This window comes from Miniopterus schreibersii, assembly GCF_964146895.1.
Source record: "Miniopterus schreibersii genome assembly, chromosome: 8".
Lineage (NCBI taxonomy): Eukaryota > Metazoa > Chordata > Mammalia > Chiroptera > Miniopteridae > Miniopterus > Miniopterus schreibersii.
The window spans coordinates 27864492-27890626 of record NC_138109.1 but is presented as its reverse complement, the minus strand read 5'-3'; the positions used below and the strand labels follow the sequence as shown (position 1 = coordinate 27890626).

General features: G+C 36.6%; 1 protein-coding gene across 4 annotated transcripts in view; it reads right to left on the bottom strand.

The window, feature by feature from the left end:
• The window catches only part of MAST2 (microtubule associated serine/threonine kinase 2), a 130376-nt gene that overhangs the window by 65676 nt on the left and 38565 nt on the right, over positions 1-26135 (bottom strand). For all 4 annotated transcript variants that reach the window (XM_081144674.1, XM_081144673.1, XM_081144675.1 and 1 more), the window contains exon 4: positions 15916-15947. In XM_081144674.1, the coding sequence (XP_081000800.1) occupies positions 15916-15947 (32 nt within the window). The remainder of the gene's footprint in view (positions 1-15915; positions 15948-26135) is intronic.

The following is a 26135-nucleotide window of genomic DNA, read 5'->3' as shown; positions in this document are numbered from 1 at the left end:
AAGACCCTGAATCCATAGCAAATGGATTTCTCTCGAGCCTGCTCTGCAATAATAAACTGGGAGAGGAGGAAGAGCATGGATCTCCTTAAATAATGCTAAAGTCAGAAAATATTTGCTTGATTTTTAGAGAATGAGAGTCACACCTTATGACCTTCATCTGACCCAAGGAAGATATCACTCTTACTGTCATTAAAATCCACTTGTGTCAATATTCCTGTGGCTTTGTCAGCACTAGGAAAGCTTAACATTTCCCTGGTGACAACTTACAGTATGGCAAATAAAACATCCACCTTTTCTTATTCATTCACGCAACTATTTGTTGACTGTATTATCACATTCAGAGCCTCTACCATGGGCTTCTCACTTTAGAGGTGCTGCAAATTACACAAACACAAGAAAATAAATTCATTAAAGAGATGAGGTGGCCTCTGTCACTTGCTGGCATTCTGCACTGGCAAAGTGAAACCCTAGCCCGGCCGGGTATGGCTCAGCGGTTGAGCATCGACCTAGGATCCAGGCGATCGGGGTTCGATTCCCGATCAGGGCACATGCCCAGGATGAGGGCTCCATCCCCAGTGGGGGCGTGCAGGAGGCAGCCAATCAATGACTCTCTCATCATTGATGTTTCTCTTTCTCTCTCTCCCTCTCCCTTCCTCTCTCTGAAATAAATAAAGACATATTTTTTTAAAAAAGCAACCATGTCAGATTACAGTCATGAATTGTGAAAATGCAAACTTCAGAAAAACTCTGTCTGAAATTATAAATTATTCGAGCAGCACAGAGTCTTAGAAGTAAGCAGAAGGAAAAATTAACCTGTCAATTCCTTCCTTCCAGGTTAACACGAATGTAACAGATTTCTTGGCTAATAAAAGTACTGTTTCCAAGTACAGCCAAACATCCATTTACGTGATTTCTTTCTGTTCCAATTCATGGTTCTAAAGATACTGATAATTTAGCTCAGTATTCATAACAGATCACATGGCAGCTGAGGAACATTTTGCAGAATTACAGAATTTGTATTACTAATAAATGTATTTATGTACAGGGTTAGACATATGTAAGGCCAAAGACAATTTTTTATACTGATGGTTGAACAATTACTAAAATTACAATTTGTTTTTATAAAAATATGTGCTTAGAGATATCTAGAAATCACAATTTTTAAATTTAGCTTATTTAAATAATTTTGACTGAAGAAGAAAAAAAAGAATTGTTTGAAAGAAAGAAATCTTTAAGCTCTGATTTGTCCACCTCATGGGGCACATTGCCAATGAAGAGTTGATGACTGTCAGGCTGTCTCACAATTCTTCAGGGTTCAACATCACCTTGCTGATCTTGCCTCAAGGAGTGGTCTTGATCCCCTCTGGGGAGGAATATTTATTTGTTCTCAAACTCTTTGATCTCTCTGAGTCCTCTGCAGTGGAATTCGAGATTCAGGCTTAGATTCTGGGCAAGGCTGAAAAGCTGGTACTTGAACAACGTGAGGTGGTATCCCAGTAACTAGAATAGCTCCACTGGGTGAAAGGTTCTTACTGGTCACAGATGTCTAGGAAAATGTCCTCAAGTCTTCCTGCACTGTCTCAGCTATGTCTGAAGGTGCTGGAGAAAAACTCTTGTGAGTATCCTCAGGATCTTGCTGGATATGGACTGGAAGACACCTTCAGCTCCTAGAGCTACCATAGTTCCTTGCCACATAGGCTTTTCCAAAATGGGCTGCCTACTTCATCAGGCCACTAGTCTCCACGGTGAGTCTACTTATAACTAGAAAACATCTTATACCATAACACAGTCACAGGATTGATACCCCATCATCTTTACTATGTTCTATTGGTTCGAAACAAGTCACAGGTACTGCCCACATTCAAGGGGACTAGGATTACATAAAAGTTTGAACACCAGGAGGAGGAGGCTATATGGGGGCCACCTTAGAGTATTTTATCATACACAACTATGAAGAAGATTCACCAACAAATAATCCCAAACTGATTTCTATAAACTATTTTAGGACCATTACAAATTAAGGTTTAGTTGAATATACTATGTTTGGTTTTCTTTAAAATATCCCAACACTGAAAAGATTAAAAATGATCTGAAAAAATATTACATGGCCCTAGATACTGCAGATAGCAATTTGTAAAATAACATTAAAATACTGTGTAATATCTCTGTGACAACAATTTATCATGAGACTCCATTACAAAGTTTGATGTGTGAAATTAATGGGTCAATTCTAAATCTATGTATTGCTTTAAGATTTTTTTACCAATTCCGATTTCTACTGCTTCAGCAAAACAAGTATCCTTTAAACAGAACTTAAAAATAAGTTACTTTAAATTTTTTATTTATTGATTGATTTGAGGGGGCGGGGAGAGAAACACTGATTTGTTGTTCCACTTATCTATGCATTCATTGGTTGCTTCTTGTATGTGCCCTGACCAGAGATCGAACCTGCAACCCTGGCGTATCAGGACGAGCTAAGCTACCCAACTGAGCTACCCAGTCAGGGCTCTTAACTTTATTTTTAAATCTAAGAAATAAAATGACTCAAGAAGGTTTGTGCTAGAAGCACGCTAGGACTTTCCCTTTCCCTTTCCCCTCCCCCCAGGCACATTACTATTAAGCTTCCTAACTCCCAAGCTCCAAGGGCTCTTCCTTTGCCTCTATAACTTGTTTCCTAAGCCCATTTCTTTTAGGAATTACTTTTTCTACCTCTGTGACTTACTAAATGTTCTCTTATTAAAAAATAAGAAAAAAGAAAGTTTGTTAATTTGGCATTGTAAAAATAACAATTTTTTAAATTTTAATATATTTTATTTAAGATAGTATATTTAAAATATCATTTCAATGTATATAATATAACAACACATTTTATATTCCTTTTCCCAAGTTTGAGATATAATTCACATAAAATAACACAATTTATAAGAAATCTTAGTTACAACAGTAATTTTGCTGAAATAAAAAGCTCCTCAAATATATGGACATTTTAATAACTTAAGAATTATTTGCCTTTACTTTGTTGTTCGAACAAATGAACATCTACTAGATGGTTGCAGTATTAATTCAATTGTTATCTTTGATATTTTACCAACTTTCAATCATATAAAAACTGATAATGGGGGGAAAATGATGACTAGTTGTAACATCTATGGTTCCCTTATCAAGGATGAGGTTTTTGTTAATTTTTAAATGTTTTCCATTTATATCTGGATGACAGCCATGATTTTATCTTTTTTGGAAAATAGCCTGTTAAACAGTGTTGGAAGTCCTCCATCAAAATGCCCAGTGGATTCACCTCACAGAGCCACATGAGGGAAGTGCACTTCATGTGGGCTGCCCAGGTTTCCAGTAGTAAATCTGAAGTGGCGATCTGAAGTTGGCTCCCAGAGGCGTATCTGAAGTTTACTATTCTCTAACTTTTCTAACTTTAATTGTCCTCTATATAATCGGGTTTTATTTTAGGTTTATGGCTGATAAGTTACTCCCATTGGTGGTAGCAATGACTGAGATGCTGTTTTTATGGTCTGAACACTCCAGGTATGTACCCAAGAGAAATGAAAACATATATCCATAAAAAGCTTGTACATGAATGGTCACAGCAATTTTATTCATAATAGCTAAAAACTGGAAACCACCCAAATATCCATCAAACAAATAGTGGTATATTCCCCCAGGAAATACTAAGTATTAAGTGAACAGGAGTTCTGAAACATGAAAAAAGCCAAATACAAAAGAGTAGATACTGTATGATTTTCACATATATGAAAGTTTTCCACAGGCAAAAGTAATTTATAGGGCCATAAAGCAGATCAATGGTTGCCTAAGGCCAAGAGGTAAAAGAAGAATTGACTGCAAAACTACACAAGGAATATTTTGGGATAATAAAAATATTCTATATATTGATTGTGGTGATAGTTGAGGACCCCAAAAAGCTTATTTCCATGGGTTATAATACCCATGATAATTGTACTACAAATAGAAACAAAATTTTTTTATTGGCTTAAACAACATACATTTATTTCTCACAGTTCTGGAGGCTGGAGAGTCTAATAAGATTATACCAGTACAACTGGTTCCTTGTGAGGGCCCACTGGGTTGCGGATGGTCATCTTCTCACTAGGCCCTCAAGGCAGAGAGAAAGGAGAGGAATGGGAAGAGAGAGAGAGAGAGAGAAGGCTCATGATCTACTCTCTCTTCTTCATATAAGGACCAATTTTGATCATGGATACCCCACCATCAGGACTTCATCTAAATCTAATTATCTCCCAAAGGCCCCACTCCAAACACTATCAGATTGGGGGGTAATGAGACAGCATAGAGACCTTGGCCCAGGATCCCAAGGACACCGAATAAGAAAAACAGCAGAGCTGGCACCACTCTGCCAACCCCTCACTAAGACCTCAAGGATGCCAGATGGCCAGAAGAAACCAGATAAGCCCACCACAAAAATGTCACTACCACTCTACTCCCTGCTCAAAAATATTGCAGAATTTTATCTCCCTTCTATTTGCTTCTCCAACCCCCATGTGGAAAATTTCACTCTCCACTCAAAGTTTGTATGAGCCCTCCACTCCCTTGACAATAAAAGCCTCTCTCCCTCAAACTGTTGGAGGAGCAGCCCCAAACCTTGTTTCTCTTGGGACTGTCTCTCTTGCACTCAAGCATAAGCTTAATAAAACCTGTCTGGAAATTTCTCGGAGATTTCCTCTTGATTTCTATCTTGGAGAACCTGAGAACCCTAACGCCAGTAACAGTGGGTCTTCAAGTTAGGAGCTTTGGTATATGTGCTGCCGAAGCGAGCACAAGTTAGGAGCTTTGGGAGGACACAAACATTCAGTCTAAAACACTACTGTAACAAATAATCCCAAAACTTAATGCCTCAAAAAACTCTTATTAACTTTATGGTTCAATAGGTTGACTGGAATTGGCTGGGTGGTCTGAGACATTTTTAAATGCTTATTTATTAATTCATTTGAAGATTGCAATGATAAATGCATTGCATGTTAATATCATCTTATTATTATTAGAAAATTTAATCTAACCTTGATGGCCCCCTAAGAACTGTCCTCAAGTAAAGTATAAGTCAGTCCAGAAAAAGAACAACAAAGAATGAAACTCTGGAAAGTGATTTTTCCCATGGTTAACAATACCATGCCACAAGTCTGAAAAGCTATAAATCTTAGTTTAAAATCTTGGTTAAAATCTTAGCAAAGTTTGCTCAATTTTGATGGGCCAGTTTCCTTGGTTTACTGTTTACTGTCTTTGCCTACAACAGTAAAGGTTTTTTTATTACTGTGTAATATGCCCAGATAGCAAATATTTTATGTCTTACTAGAATAATTTTCTTTGCTTTATGCTGTTTATGTCCTTAATTATTTAAGAAAACAAACAAAGGTTCCTCATTTAAAAACTGTGGTTATTCAAAATGTTACCTTTTGTTTAGTTTTAAATGTTTTATTGTCACCTTGGTTAAGCAACCAGGTGTCGTTTCTCAAACACCAACATTCCTATCTAAGTGTTTCCACTGACAACTCTCTGAAGTTTTGCCTTCTCAAAATCAGGTCCTAAATATAGAAAACAGTAAAATAAAATGTTCAGTATATTTTTACTACCTAAAACTATCTTTGAGATATCCCAGAGCATCCCTGGCAAAAGCATAAAAAGTGTTCTTTCGCAATGTTAGAGAGGTGCTAGAAATAGTTAAGTTTACTTGATATTTTACTATTGATGAGTTTCATGGGGAAAGTTATCAAATTGGAAAAGATGCTAAGCCTTCCCCAGTTTAAATCTGTATAAGCAAAATGCTATTAATATAGATATTCTAGAAACTGTGTAATTTATGGGAAATTCCTAGAGATTTGTCAATGCCCTTGTTACCCATGTTTCTGTTTACGAATCCTGATGGTGTTTTGCCAGATTTTAGGAAATAATAGCTTAGTGTTTTCAGTCTTAATTTCAGTTATTATTTAAAATGCTTACTTAGTAACAACCTTACTTCTAAAATTTGAATCTAGCATCTTTTAGGCCAATGGAGTTCTACAAAAATACAGATGTCTAGAACTTACTGTAGAATCACTGAATCTTTTTACTTGATATCCTTAGTAGTCTTGGTATGTTCTTGTTATGTGCACTACGCTGTAAGATTATTATATGTTATATAAAGGGTTTTTCTCTGTAAAAATTATGTCCATCCATGTTTTACAAATCAGAAAAGAACTACTCTTAAGAGATATTTTCTAAACTTTTTTGAATTGCTTTTATTATTCTTGTTTTGCATGCCACAGAAACCTAATTCCCTTGTTAGTTGCATTATTCTTGCTATGAACTCTCATCAAACCTTTCACATTTAGCCCAGCCGGGCATGGTCCAGTGGTTGAGCATGGACCTAGGGTCCAGGAGATCAAGGTTCAACTCCCAGTCAGGGCACATGCCCGGGTTACGGGCTCGATCCCCAGTAGGGGGTGTGCAGGAGGCAGCTGATCGATGACTCATCATTGATGTTTCTATCTCTTTCTCCCTCTCCCTTCCTCTCTGAAATCAATAAAGATATATTAAAAAAAGAAGGCCTATATGGTAAATTAACATTATTGCTACCCTTATGTAAATAACCAGGCCAAACTTAAAACCAAACTTGTTTTGTAATGAAGAATAGTATTTGAGATTGCTTTAGATCAAAAGGGTCGGGGAGACTGTAAGGAAACTTGTTATAAGCAAAAAAAGAGATAATCTTCTTGATGGAAAACTATGTATTATTATTTAAAGAATACATTAATTGATTCTAGTCTTTTATTGCCTTTGAGTTATTTTACAACTGTAAGTTATAGAAAGCTGATAGCAATGCAAAATAGTTCTTGTCTACCAATAGGCAAATACATTTTGTAGAGCAGAGGCTCAACTGACTTCCCTTCTCCCAATTAAAAAAAATAAATAAGGTTGTGTAGCCATTTATTTCAACACTTCTTTATCAGATATAAATTTGTGCTTCTTTCCTTCTCCTATGAACTGCCTGCAATATTAGCCTGGTGCTTGTATTAATACTGAGTTAAATAAAATATTTAACAGGTTTATTTTTTTAAGTAAATAGCTTTACACATATTTTTTTATTTTATTATGAAACTATACTTCTCAAATTAGGAGGATCTTTTATTTTACATTCATACAATATATTTTATTTTACAGTTTGTTAGTTTTACTTAAAAACTCTTAAACATTTATAACTCCATTTGTATTCTTGTTCCAAGCCACACAAATGTTAGAAAGTGATTGTCTAAGTGATTGCCTACTAGGTGATACGCTCTATAGGAGGCCCTAGGGACAGAATATTGTACCACACAACATAGTACTGACTTCATGGAGCTTACCATCTGCTACTGAACTGTGTCCTCCCAAAATTCATATGTTGAAGCCCTAACCCCAAATGAGACTGTATTTGAAGATAGGGTATTTAAGAGGTAATGACGGTTAAATGAGGTCATAAGAGTGGGGCCCTAATCTGATAGGACTGGTGGCCTTATAAAAAGAAGATATTCATTCTCTCTCTCCCCCTCTCTCTCCGCCCCTTCTTTCTCCCTCTCCCTCTCCCTCTCTCTCACCCCCCCCCCCCCAGGAAAGACCATGTGAGCAAACACTGACAAGGTGACCATCTGCAAGCCAGGAAGAAAACCCTATCCAGAAACTGACCGTGCTGGCACCTTGTTCTTGAACATCTAGCTTTCAGAGAACTATGAGAAAATAAATTTCTGTTGTTTAAACCACCCTGCCTGTGGCATTTTGTTATGGCAGCCCAAGCAGACTAATAGACCATCCAATGGGAGGAGACAGGCAAATAATCATTTACAACTGCTATAAGAGCTATGAGGGAAAAGTACAGGGTTTAATGAAGGTGCACTGTGGGAAACTCAGCGTAGGCTAGGGACAGCAAGGTACTTGGTGAGGTCAGAAAAGCTTTTCATAAGGAAGTGAGACGTAAGCTGAGATTTGATGGATAAGTAGGAGCTAGTCAGGTATAGAGGGAGGAAAAACATCTCAGGCGCAGAAAACATAATGTGCAAAATATGTAAACAAAGATAGAAACCAGATTGTGCGGATAGTTTTATGGGCCATGCTGTGACTTTCATGTGTGATATAATGAGTAATACAACTATTCACTAAACAAGTTTAAAAAAATAAACAGTTAATAATCAAATATGCACTTTAAAAAACCTTTTCTGACTACTGATGGGTGGACTGGGAGTAAGCAATGTCAGACAAAGAAAGACCAGTTAGGAAGTTATAGCAGTAGCAGAGGCAAGACATCACAATGGCTTGGACTATATGAACATTCCAGTGGAGGCAGAAAGCAGAAGAGGAAAGTAAGAGAGATTTGAGAGGTAGAATAGAAAGGAATTGGGGGTGTGAAGAAAAGGAAAGTAACAAGAACAACTGTTTTCTATCTCGAGAATAAGCTAGAGAATTAAGAGAGGAGTAGGTTTTCAAGAAAGACAATGACCAGTTTTATAAATGCTAAAGTTGAGATGTCTCAGACATCCAAGTAGAGTATAATAAATTGGGAGTTGTGAGGTCTAGACATATAAATGTGAGGGTGATTGGCATAACAGCAGCTATTCCCAACACAAGAGTAACAAAACAGGCTTTCAAGGGTTTTTAATTTTCAGATCTTGTGTTCACATCCTTTTGGCTCACTGATAAACCACATACTTTTTATTTTTAACAACAAAATGGTTCCTGTTAGGAAATCAGTGATGACAATTGCTCCATCCCTGCCAATCTCTCTACCAACTCCTGCCTTCCCACTGGAGAACCTATGTGAAATCATTTCCTATATAAGCCCAATTTTAAAAAGACTATTAAATGTAACACAAAGCTACAGTACTGGTCTTCCTAGTCCGTAAAGGTACCAAAATTTACTTATTTTCAAAGTCTACAGAGAAACTAAAGCCCTGCATCAGGCACCACTAATACCACACAAAGGATTTACTACGTGTAGCAGGTGGTATCTCTTTTTAGCAGATTCCCCAGAAGCATTTATCCAGGCAAATACCATCAAGTTGCATCAGAGTGGGAAAGTACATGACACTGTTTCATATGTCAGTTTCACAGGGACAAAGTTTGACACATCACATCCTTAAGCCCCAGGAACTCCTCCCTGCCCACTGCCTATCACTGCAGGCACCTGGCATTTACTTTCATCTAATATCTGATGTCCAAGTCCACTGCCCAAATTAGTAAGTCTACAATGCAAAAGGATAACTATCCCCAAGGACTCTAAAAATAAAGGCTACCAATAGCAATATGTGAGCCTGTGCATACACATGCGCATGCGTGCGTGCGCACAAACACACACACATACACACACACGACAGGTGCTATAACTACCTTTTCACTCCTACAGTCCATTCTTGATCTCCATTGAATGCTCACAGCCTCAAAGAAAGAAAGCAAAGGCATTTCAAGAAATATGAGGAAAATCACCTTAAGTTGGTTAGAAAAACTTAACTTTCTGGGTAACTAGAAACTTAAACACTATTTATACTGAGCCCCTAAATGTGTAGGGCCTAGGTATTGGTACTGAAATTCACAAACAACAAGAAAATCCTAGGGAAGCCATTCAGAACTGTTTCAATTGAGAAAAAGCTAAACACAATATTCCTAAACCTTGGGCAAACAAATACCAATAGATTTACGACTTCATTTTCTTTCAATTCTTTTCCATAGTCCAGACCAGTTTACACTTTCAACAAGATTATCAACTACTCTAGGTCTGATATTCTAGACTAGGTTTTTTAATGCGTTAAAAAATATCCAGATGGGTTTAAACATGATATAGCTTTCTAAAAATGAAAATGATTTAATTTCAGGAAGCTACATCTAAAATAAATGGTATGAATCAAGCCAAAGAAACTTTCATAACCAACTTGCCCCAACAAAGCCCTTATCATTGCAGGCCTGGATGTTCCCATTCCCCATGTTGGAATTTAGTTGGTCTCTTCCCTAATGTGATCAAAGCCAACCATAAATATCTGTGGCTTTTCTAAGGCTTAGGTTTTCCCCTTGCTCATTTCTGCCTCCAGACTCAATCTTTTGTACTTTCCCCATGTGGTCCTGCATGGCAGGACCTTCTCTTGAGGAAATTGTAAGTAATAAATTCTTCTTTCAATAGTATTGGCCTCTCTGTGTCATCACTTAGTTACCTTTATAAATTAAGGCCCAGGAAACAAATCAGACCTTGAATTAGGCAATGGTTTCTTAGATATGATATCAAAAGCACTACTAAAGAAAAATCAGGTAAACTGGATTTCATCAAAATTGCAAACTTTTGTGCATCAAAGGTCACTATCAGGAAAGTGAAACAGCAATCCACAGAACAGGAAAAAATATTTGCAAATCATATACCTGATAAGGGTCTAATATACAGAATATATAAAGTATTCCCTCAAATCAAAAATGAAAAGACAAATAAATTAAAAATATGGCCAAAGAACTTGAAGACATCTCTCCAAAGAAGATATGCAAATAGCCAACAAGTATACATGAAAAGATTCTCAACATCATTAGTCATTAGTGAAATGAAAGTCAAAACCACAAGAAACAAATTCATTAAAGCTGTGGAATACAAACCAACAACAACAACAAATTATTGTTTCTATACACTAACAATGAACAGTGCAAAAATAATTTATGAAACAATTCCATTTATAATAGCATCATAAAGAGTAAAATGTTTAGAAATAAATTTAACTAATGAGGTTAAAAGACCTATACACTGAAGATTACAAAGCATTTCTAAAAGAAATATCCCATGTTCATGGATTGGAAGATTTAATATCATTAAGATGACAATATTATCCAAAATTATCTACAAATTCAATACAATTTCTATCAAAATCCCAACAATGTTTTTTTGCAGAACTAGAGAAACTCACTCTAACATTCAGGAATCACAATGGACCCTCAATAGTCAAAACAATCTTGAAAAACAAAGTTGGTACTTTGATTTCACACCTCCTGATTTCAAAACTTAGTAAAAAGCTACTGTAACCAAAACTGGTACAAACATAAGGACAAACATATAGACCAACAGAACAAAATAGAGAGCCCCAAAATAAAGCTTCACATATGTGGTCAAATATTTTTGAGAAGGGTGTCAAGATCATTCAATGGTGTAAGGACAGTCTTTTCAACAAATGGTCCTGGGAAAACTAGATTCTCATATACAAAAGAATAAAGTTAGGTATTTACCTTAAACCATAAACAAAAATTAACTCAAAATGGATCAAAGACCCAAACGTAAGAGCTAAAACTATAAAACTTGTAAAACAGCCCAGCTGGCATGGCTCAGTGGTTGAGTGTCGACCCATGAACCAGGAGATCATGGTTCAAATGCCCAGTCAGGGCACATGCCCAGGTTGTGGGCTCGATCCCCAGTAGGAGGCATGCAGGAGGCAGCCGATCAATGACTCTCTCTCATTATTGCTGTTTCTATCTCTCCCTCTCTCCCTTCCTCTCTCTGAAATCAATAAAAATATACATATATATATATATATGTATATATATATATATTTTTTTTTTTTAATCATAAAAGAAAACATAGGAAGTCTTTATGACACTGGATTTGGCAATGATTTCTAGGCTATGACCAAAAGCACAGGCAACAGCAACAAAAATAGACTTCATCAAAATTAAAAACTTTTGTGTATCAAGGACACTATATCAAGATAATTAAACACAATCCCCAAAATGGGAGAAAATATATGCAAATCATATATCTGATAAGAGTTTAATATCCCAGAATATATAAAGAACTTCAACAACTAAACAACAAAAATAAACAACCCAATTCAAAAATGGGCAAAGGACTTGATTTTTACAAATTACCAATAAGCATATGAAAAGAGGCTCATCATCACTAGTAATTAGGAAAACACAAATTAAAACCACAATGAGATACCACTTCACATCTATTAAGATGGATGTTATTTAAAAAATGAACAATAAAAAGTGTTGGCTAGGATGTGGAAAAACCGGAACCCTGAAATATTGCTGGTGGGAATGTAAAATGGTGCAGGTGATATGGAAAGCAGTATGGTGATTCCCCAGAAAGTTAAACATAGAATTTCCATACAATCCAAAAATTCTACTTGTAGGTATCTACCCAAAATAATTGAAAGCAGGAACTCAAACAGATACTTGTACATACATACAATGAATATTATTTAGCCTTGAAAAGGAACGAAGTATTGATTCATGCTAAAATATGGATGAACCCTGAAAAAATTACATGAACTGAAAAAAGCCAGACACATGAGGCCACATATTATATAATTCCATTTGCATGTAATGTCCAAAAGTGGCAAATCTATTAAGACAGAAAGTAGATTAGTGGTTACCAGGGACCAGAGGAGTGTGGAATGGAGAATGACTGCTAGTGAATAAGGGGTTTCTTTTTGGGAAATGAAATGTTGTGAATTAAGACAGTGATAATGGTTGTAAAACCCTGTGAATACACTAAAAACTACTGAACTGTATACTCTTACCAGGTGATTATATGATATGTGAATTATATCTGAAGAGAACAAATTGCCCTTCCCCAAAAAGCACACACATTATAACAGATTACATCATCTCTCGGCTTAAAACTACCCACTAACTTTCTGTCCCAATCAGTGTAAAATATAAAGTCTATTTTGTGGCCTATAGGACACTACAGAATCCAGCCCCTGCCTCAAATTCTTCTATGTCCCTCCCCACTAACCCCAACCCCACTGTTCCCTCACCAACAGTCAACCCAGCCTCCTCCTTGTTGTCCTCCAACATGCCAAGCATGCTCTTAGCTCAGGACCTTTAGCACATGCTGTTTGTACCCTCTACCTGAAATGCTCTTGCTATATATATCAGCATCACTCCTTCCAGACCACTGTTCTCTGTTCAAATATCACCTTAATGAGAAAATTCCTACACAACACAATTTAAAATTTCAACACTGCCCCACAAAAATACATACCCTCATATTTCTTATCTGGCTTTATTTTTCTTCATATCACTCAATACCATGTATGTTTTTGTCATGGAAGCTCCATGAGAGCAGGAACTTTGTCTGCTTAAACACTACTGTAACTCCAGTACCTAGGATAGTGCCTAAACATAACAAGGACTGAATAAATATAGTATGATGGATACATGGATGGAGAGATTAATTTGAACAAATGAATGGAAGCAAAAAGATGAACAAAAATACAGTAACTCGCTTTACCAAAATGGTAGTGACAAGACTGACATCCAGGTCTGCCTGACTCTCAAGCCAAAGCTCTTCATTTCTGTGCTATACTTCCACTTACCAATTTGGAGATACTGAAGGAATCACGTACTTGTTGGATGGAAGAGTATGTCTTTTGTATAATGCCAAGATATCACATATATCTAGAACTCCATTACTGAGTACTGTCCATTTTAATGCAACTGCCATATTACATGGAAAAGTGTAACAATTGAGAGCCTCCAAATTACTAAGCTTCATTTGTTTTATATCATTCAGGTATTTTCAAAATTATTCTAATTAACTGAACCTGATTCTCAAAAGACAAGAACAAACTAGCTGCAAACCCCAAATTTATCTGTGCCCATAAAGTATACTAGAGAGAATATACCAAAGGAAATGGGCCTTTATATCTGGAATGGGCATACAGTAGCATCTGCTTTTGCAAGAGCCACCTGGGACAGAAGCAAAAAGGGATATAAGTAACACCCTTCTCCTTCTCACCAAGACTCAGATGATAATTATAATAACTTTTACAACTTTTTAGACTAGGCTACAAGAACAAGAAACAATGGAGCAAAAGGTAAGTCACTTGTTTTATTAACATCAGTTTCTCCATACTTACTACTAACTTTTTAAAGTACTAAACTTATTCAAATATCTTACGCTTTGTGGCTCTTACCTTCCTGGCCTCTCTACTGCAAATGCTAAGCTGTACTTTGCCTCCTACTGCACAGTCCCCACAAAGACGTGCCCAGCAATATGCAAACAGGTACCATGGAGCTTCAATTATTTTGGGAGATGACTAGGCACAGAGATAATTTTACAATGAGGCAATTCAGGCCTAGAAATGATAGTTCCTGTTGAAACCACACAGGGCTTGTTAGTGGCAAAGCCTAGATTAGTATACAGGTTTCCTGGCTTTCTTCCAGAATAAAACGTTTTCTACTTCTCCAATATTAAAGATTTAAAAATTATTATTTATACTGAGGAACTTCTGGCTTGCTTAACTAAAAGTCTTCAAAATAAAGGAATATGTCTAATTGAATCTTATAACCTAAGAACTTAGTGTCCAACACATAATAGGTATTAATGTGTATTTACGGAATGATCAATTGTTTAAATGTGTTACTTATTAAATGTGTTACTTAGTAAAAAGTATTTCTGATCCTTATTAAATATTTAAAGCAGTTAGAGTAGGCATGACTTTAGATACCACTAAAATGACAAAGAGATTCCTCTAGTTGAAAACTAAAATGACCCAATAATTCCTTCAGTTTGAAATAAAAATCATTTTCACAAGATTTCTTTCTTCCTTCTCCTCCTTTTTCTCAGCAAATTCCGTTCACTGAAAGCACAAATTCCTGGAGGAAGCTACTTGCCTCAGGCCTTAATTCATTTCACCTAATCTTAAGCAAAGGCAAATCTCAGAGAACTTCCAAATAGAGGGAACCAAAAAACAAGCAAACAAAAAGCCCAAAATAGTAGGAAAGTGACCAAGTACAAATATTTACTGAACATGATGCTAAAAAGCCACTCCCTTTCAGTTATGTATACACCTACCCGATGTATCACTCTATTAAGAATCCTGGTAGCATCCTTGCCCAGTTTCTAGAAAGCTCAAGACACTTACAAACCTAGAATTGAGAACAACTGCTACAACTAAATTTATAGAAAGAAATGTGGCTCTTAATAAAATGTATCCAAATTTAACCCAATATGTTTATAAGAATTCTAAAAATAACACACCCTAGGGCAAAACTACAGGAAATGAAGCACTTCACATATATTAAATGATCCATTATTCTAACAGCTATAAGAAAAAGAAAAACTGGTATCATGACCTTCATTATATAGATAAGGGAACTGAGCTTTAATGAGATGAAGTGATTTGTCTGTTTACAAAGCTAATTGACAGCCGTCCAATGTAAATGAGTCAAAATTATACCTATTTTTTATCAGATCAGCAAAAAGTATATTTTTTGGTGTGCTGTAGAATTTTAGTAATTAATTTATGTGTGCCATGAGATGAAAAAGGTTGAGAGCTGTTGTTCTAGATGATTCCTAAATTTGAAGTACTACAGCAACAGAATTCTTAGAGAAAAAGCAGGCCAAGAAAATATAAGAAATTAAAATCTAGGAACAAAGATAATTCACTAGGCCTGAAGTCAGAATAGAACAGATGGGTAAAAGAAAGACTTATGCTAACCCTGTCCCCAAACGTAGCTGCTGCCCTTGCCCCAACCTGTCAGAAAAGTTGGACTCTGCCCTAGTACCATGTTATGGGACAGATGTAGATGCCAAGAGTTTCCATTTTAACATTCTCAAAAAGCTTGAGTTTACTAAAACTCAGTAAATCCCAAAACACAAGTATAGGACTGTGATGGATATTTAAGCTGCAGCTTTCCTCAAATGCCATTAAAAAATTGAGACAGAGAATGTAAACTTGGGGTGGGGAGGGATGAGGAGAGGGGTAAATGACTTAGCAAGGGAAGTTGATTGGCCCATCAGCTTCCCTGGCCAAGATAGGAATCCACAGGAAAAAAAGTATATTCATGAATGGGATTCCTCTATTTAATACTAAGAACAGTCCCCAGGAGGGATTTCTAAGAAGGAGATTATAGCCATAATTACAACCATAATAGTAATAATCATCTACTTACAAGCTGCCTCTTCTTGGAAGGCTCAACTCCTTCTGAAAAATAAAACACAAACATGTTAGACAGAAAAAAGGACCCATCTAAGTCCTATAGGTCTGCACTAAATGTCCTAGGAGACCTATAGTATTATCTTAATAATGGCAAGGACTACATATATCTAAATGATAATCTTTTCCTTTGTCTCTTAAAGTTTAGTGAAATTTAAGTATCACCTCTTTATTCTTCCTTCCCCAAAGGAATGTCTCTTAGAATACTTGCGACACTTTCCCCACTAGATGGAACCATCTCGCCAGTGTAGATTTCCAGGCACTCCTTAGGCCAGCCATTAACTGCTGATGAATTGTAAAGGATTCATGCCATTAGCATCAGGGATATAAAAGGAATGAAATGAGATTTATTTTTTAATTAGAAGATATTTTATACAAATAAATATGTACAGAAAATAATATAACAAAGACATGACTACATGTACCACTGGCATGAGAAAGAATCCTTACAAAAATAGTTGGCGCCCCTGTGGCTTGCTTTCCAAATCTATCAAGTCCCACCTCCCACTAGCCCCCACTTAACAACTATTTTTTTTTAATGCTTTTTTTTTTAATATATCTTTATTGATATCAGAGAGAGGAAGGGAGAGCGAGAGAGAGCAATAGAAACATCAGTGAGAGAGAGTCATTCTTTGGCTGCCTCTTGCACACCCCCAACTGAGGATCGAGCCCCCAAGCCAGGCATGTGCCCTGACTGGGAATCGAACCTCAATCTCCTGGATCCTAGGTCGATGCTCAACCACTGAGTCACGCCTGGCCGGGCTTAACAACTATTCTTAATTTTTGTTTATCTTTTCCATATGTGTCATATTTTATTACATATATATTCATTAATTATAAGTATTGTTTTAAAATTACATACAGCCCGGCTAGCATGGCTCAGTGATTGAGCATCGACCTAGGATCTAGGAATCATGGTTCAATTCCCCATCAGGGCACATGCTTGGGTTGCGGGCTTGAACCCCATTAGGGGGCATACAGGAGGCAGCCAATCAATGACTCTCATCACTGATGTTTCTACCTCTCTCCGCCTCTCCCTTCCTCTCTCTGAAATCAATAAAAATGTATTAAAAAAAATAAAAATAAACTTACATATACACAGTTTCAAAGTGTGTATGTTCATCTGCTGACATCTATCAACATTATAATTGGGGAGATTCACCTATGTCGATGTACACTTGACCCCTGAACAAAGCGGGGATTAGGGGAACCAACCACAGTCAAAAATCCGAGGATAACTTCTGACTCGCCCCAAAATTTACAGTTGTCCTTCAGTATACATAGGAGGTTAGTTCCAGGACTTTCCATGGTTACCAAAATCCGAGGATGCTCAAGTCCCTTATATAAAATGACATAGAACAATGCATACAGTCAGCCCTCCATATCCACGGATCCCCATGGATAGAAAATACTGTTTTCCATCACAGTTGGTTGAATCCGTAGTTGGTTGAATCCACAGATGCAAAACCCAGGGATACAGAGGCCAACTGTATATTTACTAGGAAAAATCCACATATAAGTGGACCCATGTAATTCAAACCTGTGCATTTCACTTTAGTTCATTCATCTTCAATACAATCATCCAATCTATAAATACGCTAATATTTATTTACCCGTTCTCCAGTAAATGGAAACTTAATTTTCTTTCCATGTTTTTCTTCTCCATCAAAATAATGCTCCTATAAACATGCTTATATTTAATCTCATGAGCATATATTTTTTTTAAAAAGGTTTCTTAGGAGTATACACTAGATGTGGAACTGCTGAGTCATAAATTATCAGAAATTGCTCCCCCGAATTGCACCAATTTACCCTCCCCTCCAACATTCTGTAAGAGTTCTTCCCAGACCTGTCTCACAAACTCCTGACTAATTATAACTAATAACATACTCAAATTTCAAATCCAACACGCCCCAAACCGAACTTGTTCTTTCCACCAAAACTGACCATCTACAGCCTTTTCCCACTTCAGATGATGGTGACTGTATTCTTCTGGTTGTTCAGACCAAAACTCTGGATGTCTGGACTCCTCTGTTTTTCACATACCCCACACCCCATTCATCAGGATTTTAAATGGCTCTAACTTTAAAATACATCCAGAACACAAGCATTTGCCACTATCTCCACAGACATATACTTACACTCTTTTAAACAAAAATCTTAGATTTAGTCATATTTTAGAAATTGAAATTTGTTGGGGGAGTGTATTAAAATAATAGCATATACATATTATATATTATAGAATATACAATATTACATATGTGTTGTTATATGTATTATATATATTATATATATTATATATATTATATATATTTTTTGCCCCACAAAGACTAGGGCAACAACAAAATACATTAAACACATTAAAATTTCTGTAGTGAAATGTATGATAGGCACAGTAAATATGAAAACTCTAAAGCAGGGGTGGGGAACCTTTTTCCTGCCAAGGGCAATTTGCATATTTGTAACATTATTCAAGGGCCATACAAAATTATCAGCTTAAAAATTAGCCTGCTATATTTGGTCAAACATTTAACTAACTCGCCCCTAATGTGATGGCTGGAACTGCTTCTCTTTGGTGAGGGCTTGGCAGGGCCAGACCAAATGATTTCTTTTATTATTAAGTTGTACTAGTCTGTCATATATGCTACATACAAGTCTTCTGACAGATATCTTTGATAAATATTTTCTCCCAGTCTGTGGCCTGACAACTGAAGTTATTAGTAATATCTATCTATTGATGAACAAAAGTTTTTAATTTTGATAATCAATTTGTAAATATTTTTTAATGGTTAATATTTTCAGTATCTTTATCTAAGAAACCCCTGCCCATGCCAAGGACACAAAAACATTTTCCATTATTTTATTTCTAGAAGCTTTATTATTTTAGCTTTTATGTTTAGGTCTATGATCGATCCATTTGAATTAATTTTGTAAGATGGAATTATGGTTCTTTTTTCACATGGCTATCAACTTATTCCAGCACCATTCATTGTAAACACTATCTCCTCAACAGATGGCTTTCGTACCTTTGCTGAAAATCAAATTATAATAGAATTGGCTATTTCTGGGCTATCGGCTACACTGTTACTTATCTCTTTTTCCACTCTATGCCAGCACCACACTTTCTTGATTCTGTAGCTTTATATTAAGTATTGAACTCAGACCATGCAGTCCTTTAACTTTATTCTTCTTTTTCAAGATTGTTTTGGGTACTCTAAATTCTTCACATTGCCATATAAATTTTAGAATCAGATTATTAATTTTTACCAAAAATGCCTGCCAGATTATACACCAATTTGAAAAGAAATGATATTTTAATATTTAGTTTTCCAATCTTTAAACATAGTATTGCTCCATTTACTTAGATCTACTTTTTAATTGCTCTAAACAATGTTTTATAGTTTTTCAATAAAAAGATTGTACACTTCTTCTGTTAAGCTTATCCCTAACTAGATTTTTTTTTTCTTCTTTTAAATATATCTTTCTTGATTTCAGAGAGAGGAAAGGAGAGGGGGAGAGAGAGAAACATCAGTGATAAGAGAGTGATTGATTGGCTGCAGCCCGCAACCCGGGCATGTGCCCTGACTGGGAATAAAACCCCCGATCGCCTGGATCCTAAGTCAACGCTCAACCGCTGAGCCACGCCCGGCCGGGCCTAACTAGATATTTTTGAAGCTATTATAAATAAATTTTATTTCCCTTTCCAACTGCTTGCTTTAATACAGAAATGCAATCCATTATTTTTTAATCCTCACCTGAGGACATGTTCACTGATTTTTAGAGAGAGAAGGGGGGGGAGAGACATCAATGTGAGAGAGAAACATCGGTCGGTTGGCTCTAGGAACACACCATGACCAGAGATTGAACCTGCAACCTAGGTATGTGCCCTGACCAGGAACTGAACCCACAACCGTTTTGGTGTATGGGATGACACTCCAACCAACTGAGCCACCCAGCCAGGGCTGCAATCCATTTTTATATATTGAACTGTGTACCCCGCAACTTTGCTAAATTCAATACTAGTTGTAATGTTTTATAGATTACATACAATTTTTCTATAAAAATAACCATGGTCTCAATGAATAGTATTTTGCTTCTTTCCACTTTCTAGGATTGTCTGTGGTAGACATCCTTAGCTGTTTCTTATCTTATCACAGAGAGTTCAATAACCACTAAATATGATATTAGCTGTGGATGTTCCATAAATATTTTTATCAAATTGATAAAGTTCCCTATTCCTAATTTGTTTATAGTTTTTACTATGAATGGGTATTGATTTTGTCAAGTACCTTCTCTGGATATACTGAGAGGATTATATAGCTCTCCTCTGTTCCACTAATGTGGTAAATTACAGTAACTGATTTTCTAACACTAGCATTTCTGAGTTAAACCCAACTTTGTCAAATATGTTGCTAGGTTTGTTTTGCTAATACTTTATTAATAATTTTTGCACCTATCTTCATGAGGGATAATGAACTCTAGTTTTCTTTTATTATAATTGCATTTGTCAGATTTTGGTATCACAATTATACTGGCCTCCTAAATGTAGCTGAGAAGCGTTCCTTCCTCCTCTATTTTCTCAAAGAGTTTGTATAAGGTTGGTGTTGTTTTCCTTAAATATTATAGTTTTTAATAAAATCATGTAGCTCTGGAGGTTTTTAGAATTTTTTTTAATATATATATATTTTTATTGATTTCAGAGAGAGGAAGAGAGAGAGAGAGAAACATCAATGATGAGAGAGTCATTGATCGAGCCCGCAACCCGGGCATGTGCCCTGACCGGGAATCGAACCCTGATCGCCTGGATCCTAGGTCGATGCTCAACCGCTAAGCCACGCCCGGCTGGGCAGTTTTTTGAATTTTTGCATCTATATTAATAAGTAAAACTGGCCTATGTACTTTCTTTTCTCAAATAATCCTTATCAGTTTTGGCGTCATGGTTATACTATCCTCATAAAATGTGCAAGGGGAGTATTTCCTCTTTTTCTACTTTCTGAAACAACCTATATAAAACTGAAAATATTCTCTGAATCTACATGACAGTTTTAGATTCTTGAAGAATTTAAATGGGTAACATGGTGGATATTTGGAGGCAATAATAATAAACAAAACATCTATAAAATGCATATGTGACCCTCTCTGAAACCCTTTATAGGCAGAGAAATGCATTCATGGAAATCCATCCCTTCAGACTTCCTTACCCATTCCTTGCACCTACACAAAAGCCCGCATTTGCAAGATGGATGCCCAGGGCTCCAGATCAGTATATGTTCTGTGCCAAGTTCTCTGGTACCATAAAGGCAGGCCTAAGGCAAAGTGGAACAAGAAGTGGTCTCCAATCAGATAAAGGTACTCCAAGTAACAACGATTTCCTAATCCTCCCTTTCCCAGGGAATATTCATAGCAGGTTGAGGAGGAAAGCTACATAATCAGAAAGTTTGGCTGAGGTTAAGAGCAATCTCATTTAGGAAAATAACTAAATTCTCTGACTCATCACTTTCTCTTAGAAACTAGGACGGTAATATCGGACAATACATTACAACATCAGGTGAAGCCTGTCCCGCTCAGCCTTCTAGGATATACTAGTTATCCTTCGATTCTCCATATCCTTCACAATCTTCCATTAGCTTCCAATTAGCATTTTGAACATATTCAAATCTATCCCACATTGAGATAAGGGGAAATTTTTTCCCCTTATTACACATCCTCCTACTAACACTGCCTTATCATTTCTTTTTCCCTTCCCAATTCTTCCCAGCCACAATTCTTGAACGAGTTGTCTACACTCCCTATCTCCAAATTCTCATTCTATTCATTTTTCAACACACTCCAAGTATCCCCAGATCTTACCACCCTGTTAAAACCATTCTTGCCAGGTTACCAATCGTCTCTATGTAAAGAACCTCCACTGCATTTTTAGTCCATCATTTCTTTCTTCTTGAAAGCTCAGCAGCATCTGATAGTATCATTCATTCTTCTGTCTTGAAAGACTTTTCTTTCCTTGAAACCACATTCTCTTGTTTTTCCTCTTATCTCTGAAAATACTACTCAAACACCATTGCAGGCTCTTCCTTTACCACCTTGGACCCTTAAATGTTGATTGTCCTTAAAGCTCTGCCTAGAACTCTCCTCTCTTCACACATTTAACAGATGACTCCCAAATTTGTATCTCCATCCCAGATCTCTCTCCTAAGCTCTATAGGTTTATGTACAACTACCTTGTCCTTACCACGACTAAAATACTCAACTTATCTCTACTCAGTCGTGCTCCTCCTGCTTTCCATTTCAGTGACAATCCCACCAAATCCCGAGTCATTCTTGATTATTCACTTTTCTCTCACCCTACACATCCAATTACTCATCAAGCCCTACCAGTCTACCTTCGAAATATCTATCTTTAGTCATCAATTTCACTTTATCTCCACTAACATGTCCCCAAGTCCAAGCCAGCATCATCCTGTAACATCCTCCTAATTGGTCTCCTTTTAATTTAACTTTGTTCACCTTAACTTTTAATGTTATGTAATGTAAATATCATGTAATTAATATCTGCTTTCTAGGTAACACTGTGAATTTAATAAATCAAACACTGCAGTCAAAAAGATCTTTTTTAAATTGGGTCATTCCTCTTCTTAAAACTCGTCAGCCCGGCCAGACGTGGCTCAGCGGTTGAGCGTCGACCTGAATCCAAGTGATCGGGGTTCGATTCCCGGTCAGGGCACATGCTCAGGTTGTGGGCTCGATCAATGACTCTCTCATCATTGATGTCTCTATCTCTCTCTCTCCCCCTCCTTTCCTCTCTCTGAAGTCAATAAAAATATGTTAAAAAAACAACAACAAAAAAACTCGTCAATGAATAAAATCTAAAATCCTTTCTGTAGCCTACAAGGTACTGGCTGCTACCGCCTACCTCTTCAGGATCGTTTACACAATTCTCCAGTCTTGTAGTCTGATCCCTTAGACATGCAATACTCACACTCATCTACAGGTCTTCATACCTGTTGTTCTCTCCCCCTGAAATTCTTTTCTATATCTCTTTTATATATTGTTGGACCTTAGCTTTCCTCTGGGAAGATTCCCCTACACAGTTTCCCCAGCCTTCCTCTATATAATTCCAACTCTTGACTGTAATTAGTTGCTTAATTGTCTGTTTTCTGAGACTGATTGTTAGCTTGGAGGAGAAGAGGTCAGTCTTGCTCAGAATGACATTCCTAGCATCCAGCACAATACCTGATCTAGTAGGTATCAAATGAATATTTTATGAGTAAATCAATGTATCAGTCAAGTAAGTAAATGGTACTTACTGATATCACTATCATCATTAAGGCTAACAACAGGGAGTTAACATTGATGACAACTGTCAACTGCAATTAGGTGAGCAAAAGAGGCTTTACTGGAGAAAGGACATACTCTGTCACTTACTTACTGACAGTCTTCTGGCTGGTAGCTAGCTATTGCAGTGATTTTTTTTTTCCCAGTGATTTTTTTTTTAAAAATGCTTTCAGGCCCTGGCCAGGTGGCTCAGTTGGTTCAAGTATCATCCCGTACACCAAAAGACTGCGGGCTTAATTCCTGAGCAGGGCACATACCTAAGCTGTGAGTTCGATCCTGGTCAGGGCATGTACAATGTTTCGCTCTCACATCAATGTTTCTCTTTCTCCCTTCCTCTCTTAAAAAAAATGAATAAAAATATATCCTTGGGTAAGGATTAAAAAAGTAAAAATGCTTTCAGGAGAGAAAAACATTACTTACCAAAGATATCTACTTTAATGCCATTTACTAACTGGCCTTAAAACAACCATTATCTCTAAAAACAAGTATCTCCTCAGCTCTGGCAGCAAATAAATCTGCTGGAATGCACAAAAACCTCCCTTTCCATGTAGCAAATGAACCATTACTACTCCTCTGGGCATTATAGTGTGTTAGCTCCATTTATTCACACTTGAGTGTTAGTCTATCTTGAGGTCAGGAGCCAAGGGGAAAATCAGTGTATATGCAGCTATGGCTCACCCATGAAACTCTAATGTATTTCACTCTTCTTGTTCTATTTGCTTGTTTCATTAAATTCACATCATCATCCTGAGAACAGGTTCCAAGAATGGAGTATTTATTGTACAATAATACTAAGAAACATGGGAAAGCAAACAAAATTTGAAGTTTAGAAAGCTAGGTTCATGTTATGGCTCAATAATATATAATTTGTGTGGCCTGGGATTTCACCTACCCATAACGCTTAGCTCTAGTGCTTGTAAAGGTCAAATAAAATAATGTATGTAAAAGTATATTATTCTATACATTGTGACACAAATGACATGTTCTCATTTGAGTTTGAATGATACTAACAGGATATTTTAAAATTAATTTTTCTGTAATATTTTAAACAATAATAAAATTTAAAAATAAAAATAAAAATAAACAAATTAATTTTTCAATTGCAGTAGACCTAACAGGCTATTTCTACATGATATAAAATACTCAGAGTTCAAGAGTCAGAAAAACACTTAAACACAGTTCTACTACATACTTTGCTCATAAAATCTTGGTCAGTCATTAAACCTTTCTAAATCTCATTTTTCTTATCTGCACACCTTGAAACAAAAATACCTACTTTGCCTATCTCATAAAAATTACTCCAAGGGCCCTGGCCGGGTGGCTCCGTTGGTCGGAGCATCATTCCGTACACCAAAAGGTTGCAGGTTCAATTCCCTGTCAGGACACGTACCTAAGCTGTGGGTTCCATCTGGGTCGAGGTGCATACAGGAGGCAACCAAGTGACGTTTCTCTCTCCCTCTCTCTCTCCCTTCCTCTCTCTCTGGAATCAATAAACATATCCTTGGATAAGGATTAAAAAAAAAAGTTACCCCAGGCTAGAATAAGCAAATATATTTAAAAGCTTAAGGTTCTCATATAAAGCAATGCTCCACACCACAAAATAATAATGATACCACTACACACCTGTAAGAATGGCCAAAACCTAGAACACTGACACCACCAAATGCTGGGAGGGTGTGAAGCAACAGGAACTCTCATACACTGCCGGTAGGAATGCAACATAGTACAGCCACCTGGGAAAACAGTTTGGCAGTTTCTCCCAAAACTAAACATAGGGTGCAGAAACTGTAATCCTTGGTATTTACCCAAAGAAACTAAAAACTTATGTCCACACAAAAATCTGTAATGAGTGTTTATAGCAACTTTACTCATAATTGCGAAAACTTGGAATGCAACTAAGATGTCCTTCAGTAGGTGAACAGATAGATAAACTGTGGTATACCGAGAGAATGGAGTATTACTGAGCACTAAAAAGAAATGAACCATCAAGCCATGAAAAGCCATGGAAGAAAGGTAAATAAATGAAAAAAGCAAATCTGAAAGAGCAACATATCATATAACTCAAACTATATGACCTTCTGGAAAAGACAAAACCATGAACATAGTAAAAAATCAGTGGTTGCCAGGGGTGGGGGAGGTGGAGATGAACAGGCAGAGCACAGAGGATTTTTAGGGCAATGAAAATACTCTGTATTATAATGATGAAATATATGTCATTATATATTTGTCCAAACCCACAAAATATGTAACACCAAGAGTGAACCCTAAGGTAAACTATTAACTTTTTGGGTTATAATAATGTGTCGATATAGGGTCATCGTTGGTAAAAAACGTACCATTCTGGTGAGTGATGTTGATAAAGGGGGAGGCAATTTATGTGTGGAGGCAGAGGGCACATGGGAAATCTCTGTGCCTTCCTCTCATTTTTGTTGCAAAGCTAAAACTGTTCTAAAAAAAAAAAAGTAGTCTTTAAAAAAACTGCCCAAAAAAAAGCTTAAGGTTTGAAGGTTTGGATTATCATTAATACTAAGGAGTTGCATTTTTCTAATCAGACCTGCCTGTGCAAGGCTCTAAAGCTAATTCATGAGGTGCTACTCTCTAAAAACTAACTCTAGCCCTAAAAAAACTCAAGAATATATTGCTTAGCGTCTCTAAAATTTTACTATTTTGGATCCCTCCAACTGACAAACTTTAATACTCCCTGCCGAAGATGTTATTTCCCAAAGAGCTTAAAGTAATGTCTGACTACAATGAACAAAATAAAAATTTTTGAATTATATTCTGAAGTGGCAAAGGAGCTGTACATATTAAATTCTAGAAAAATAACCACTCGCTCCCTTTCAC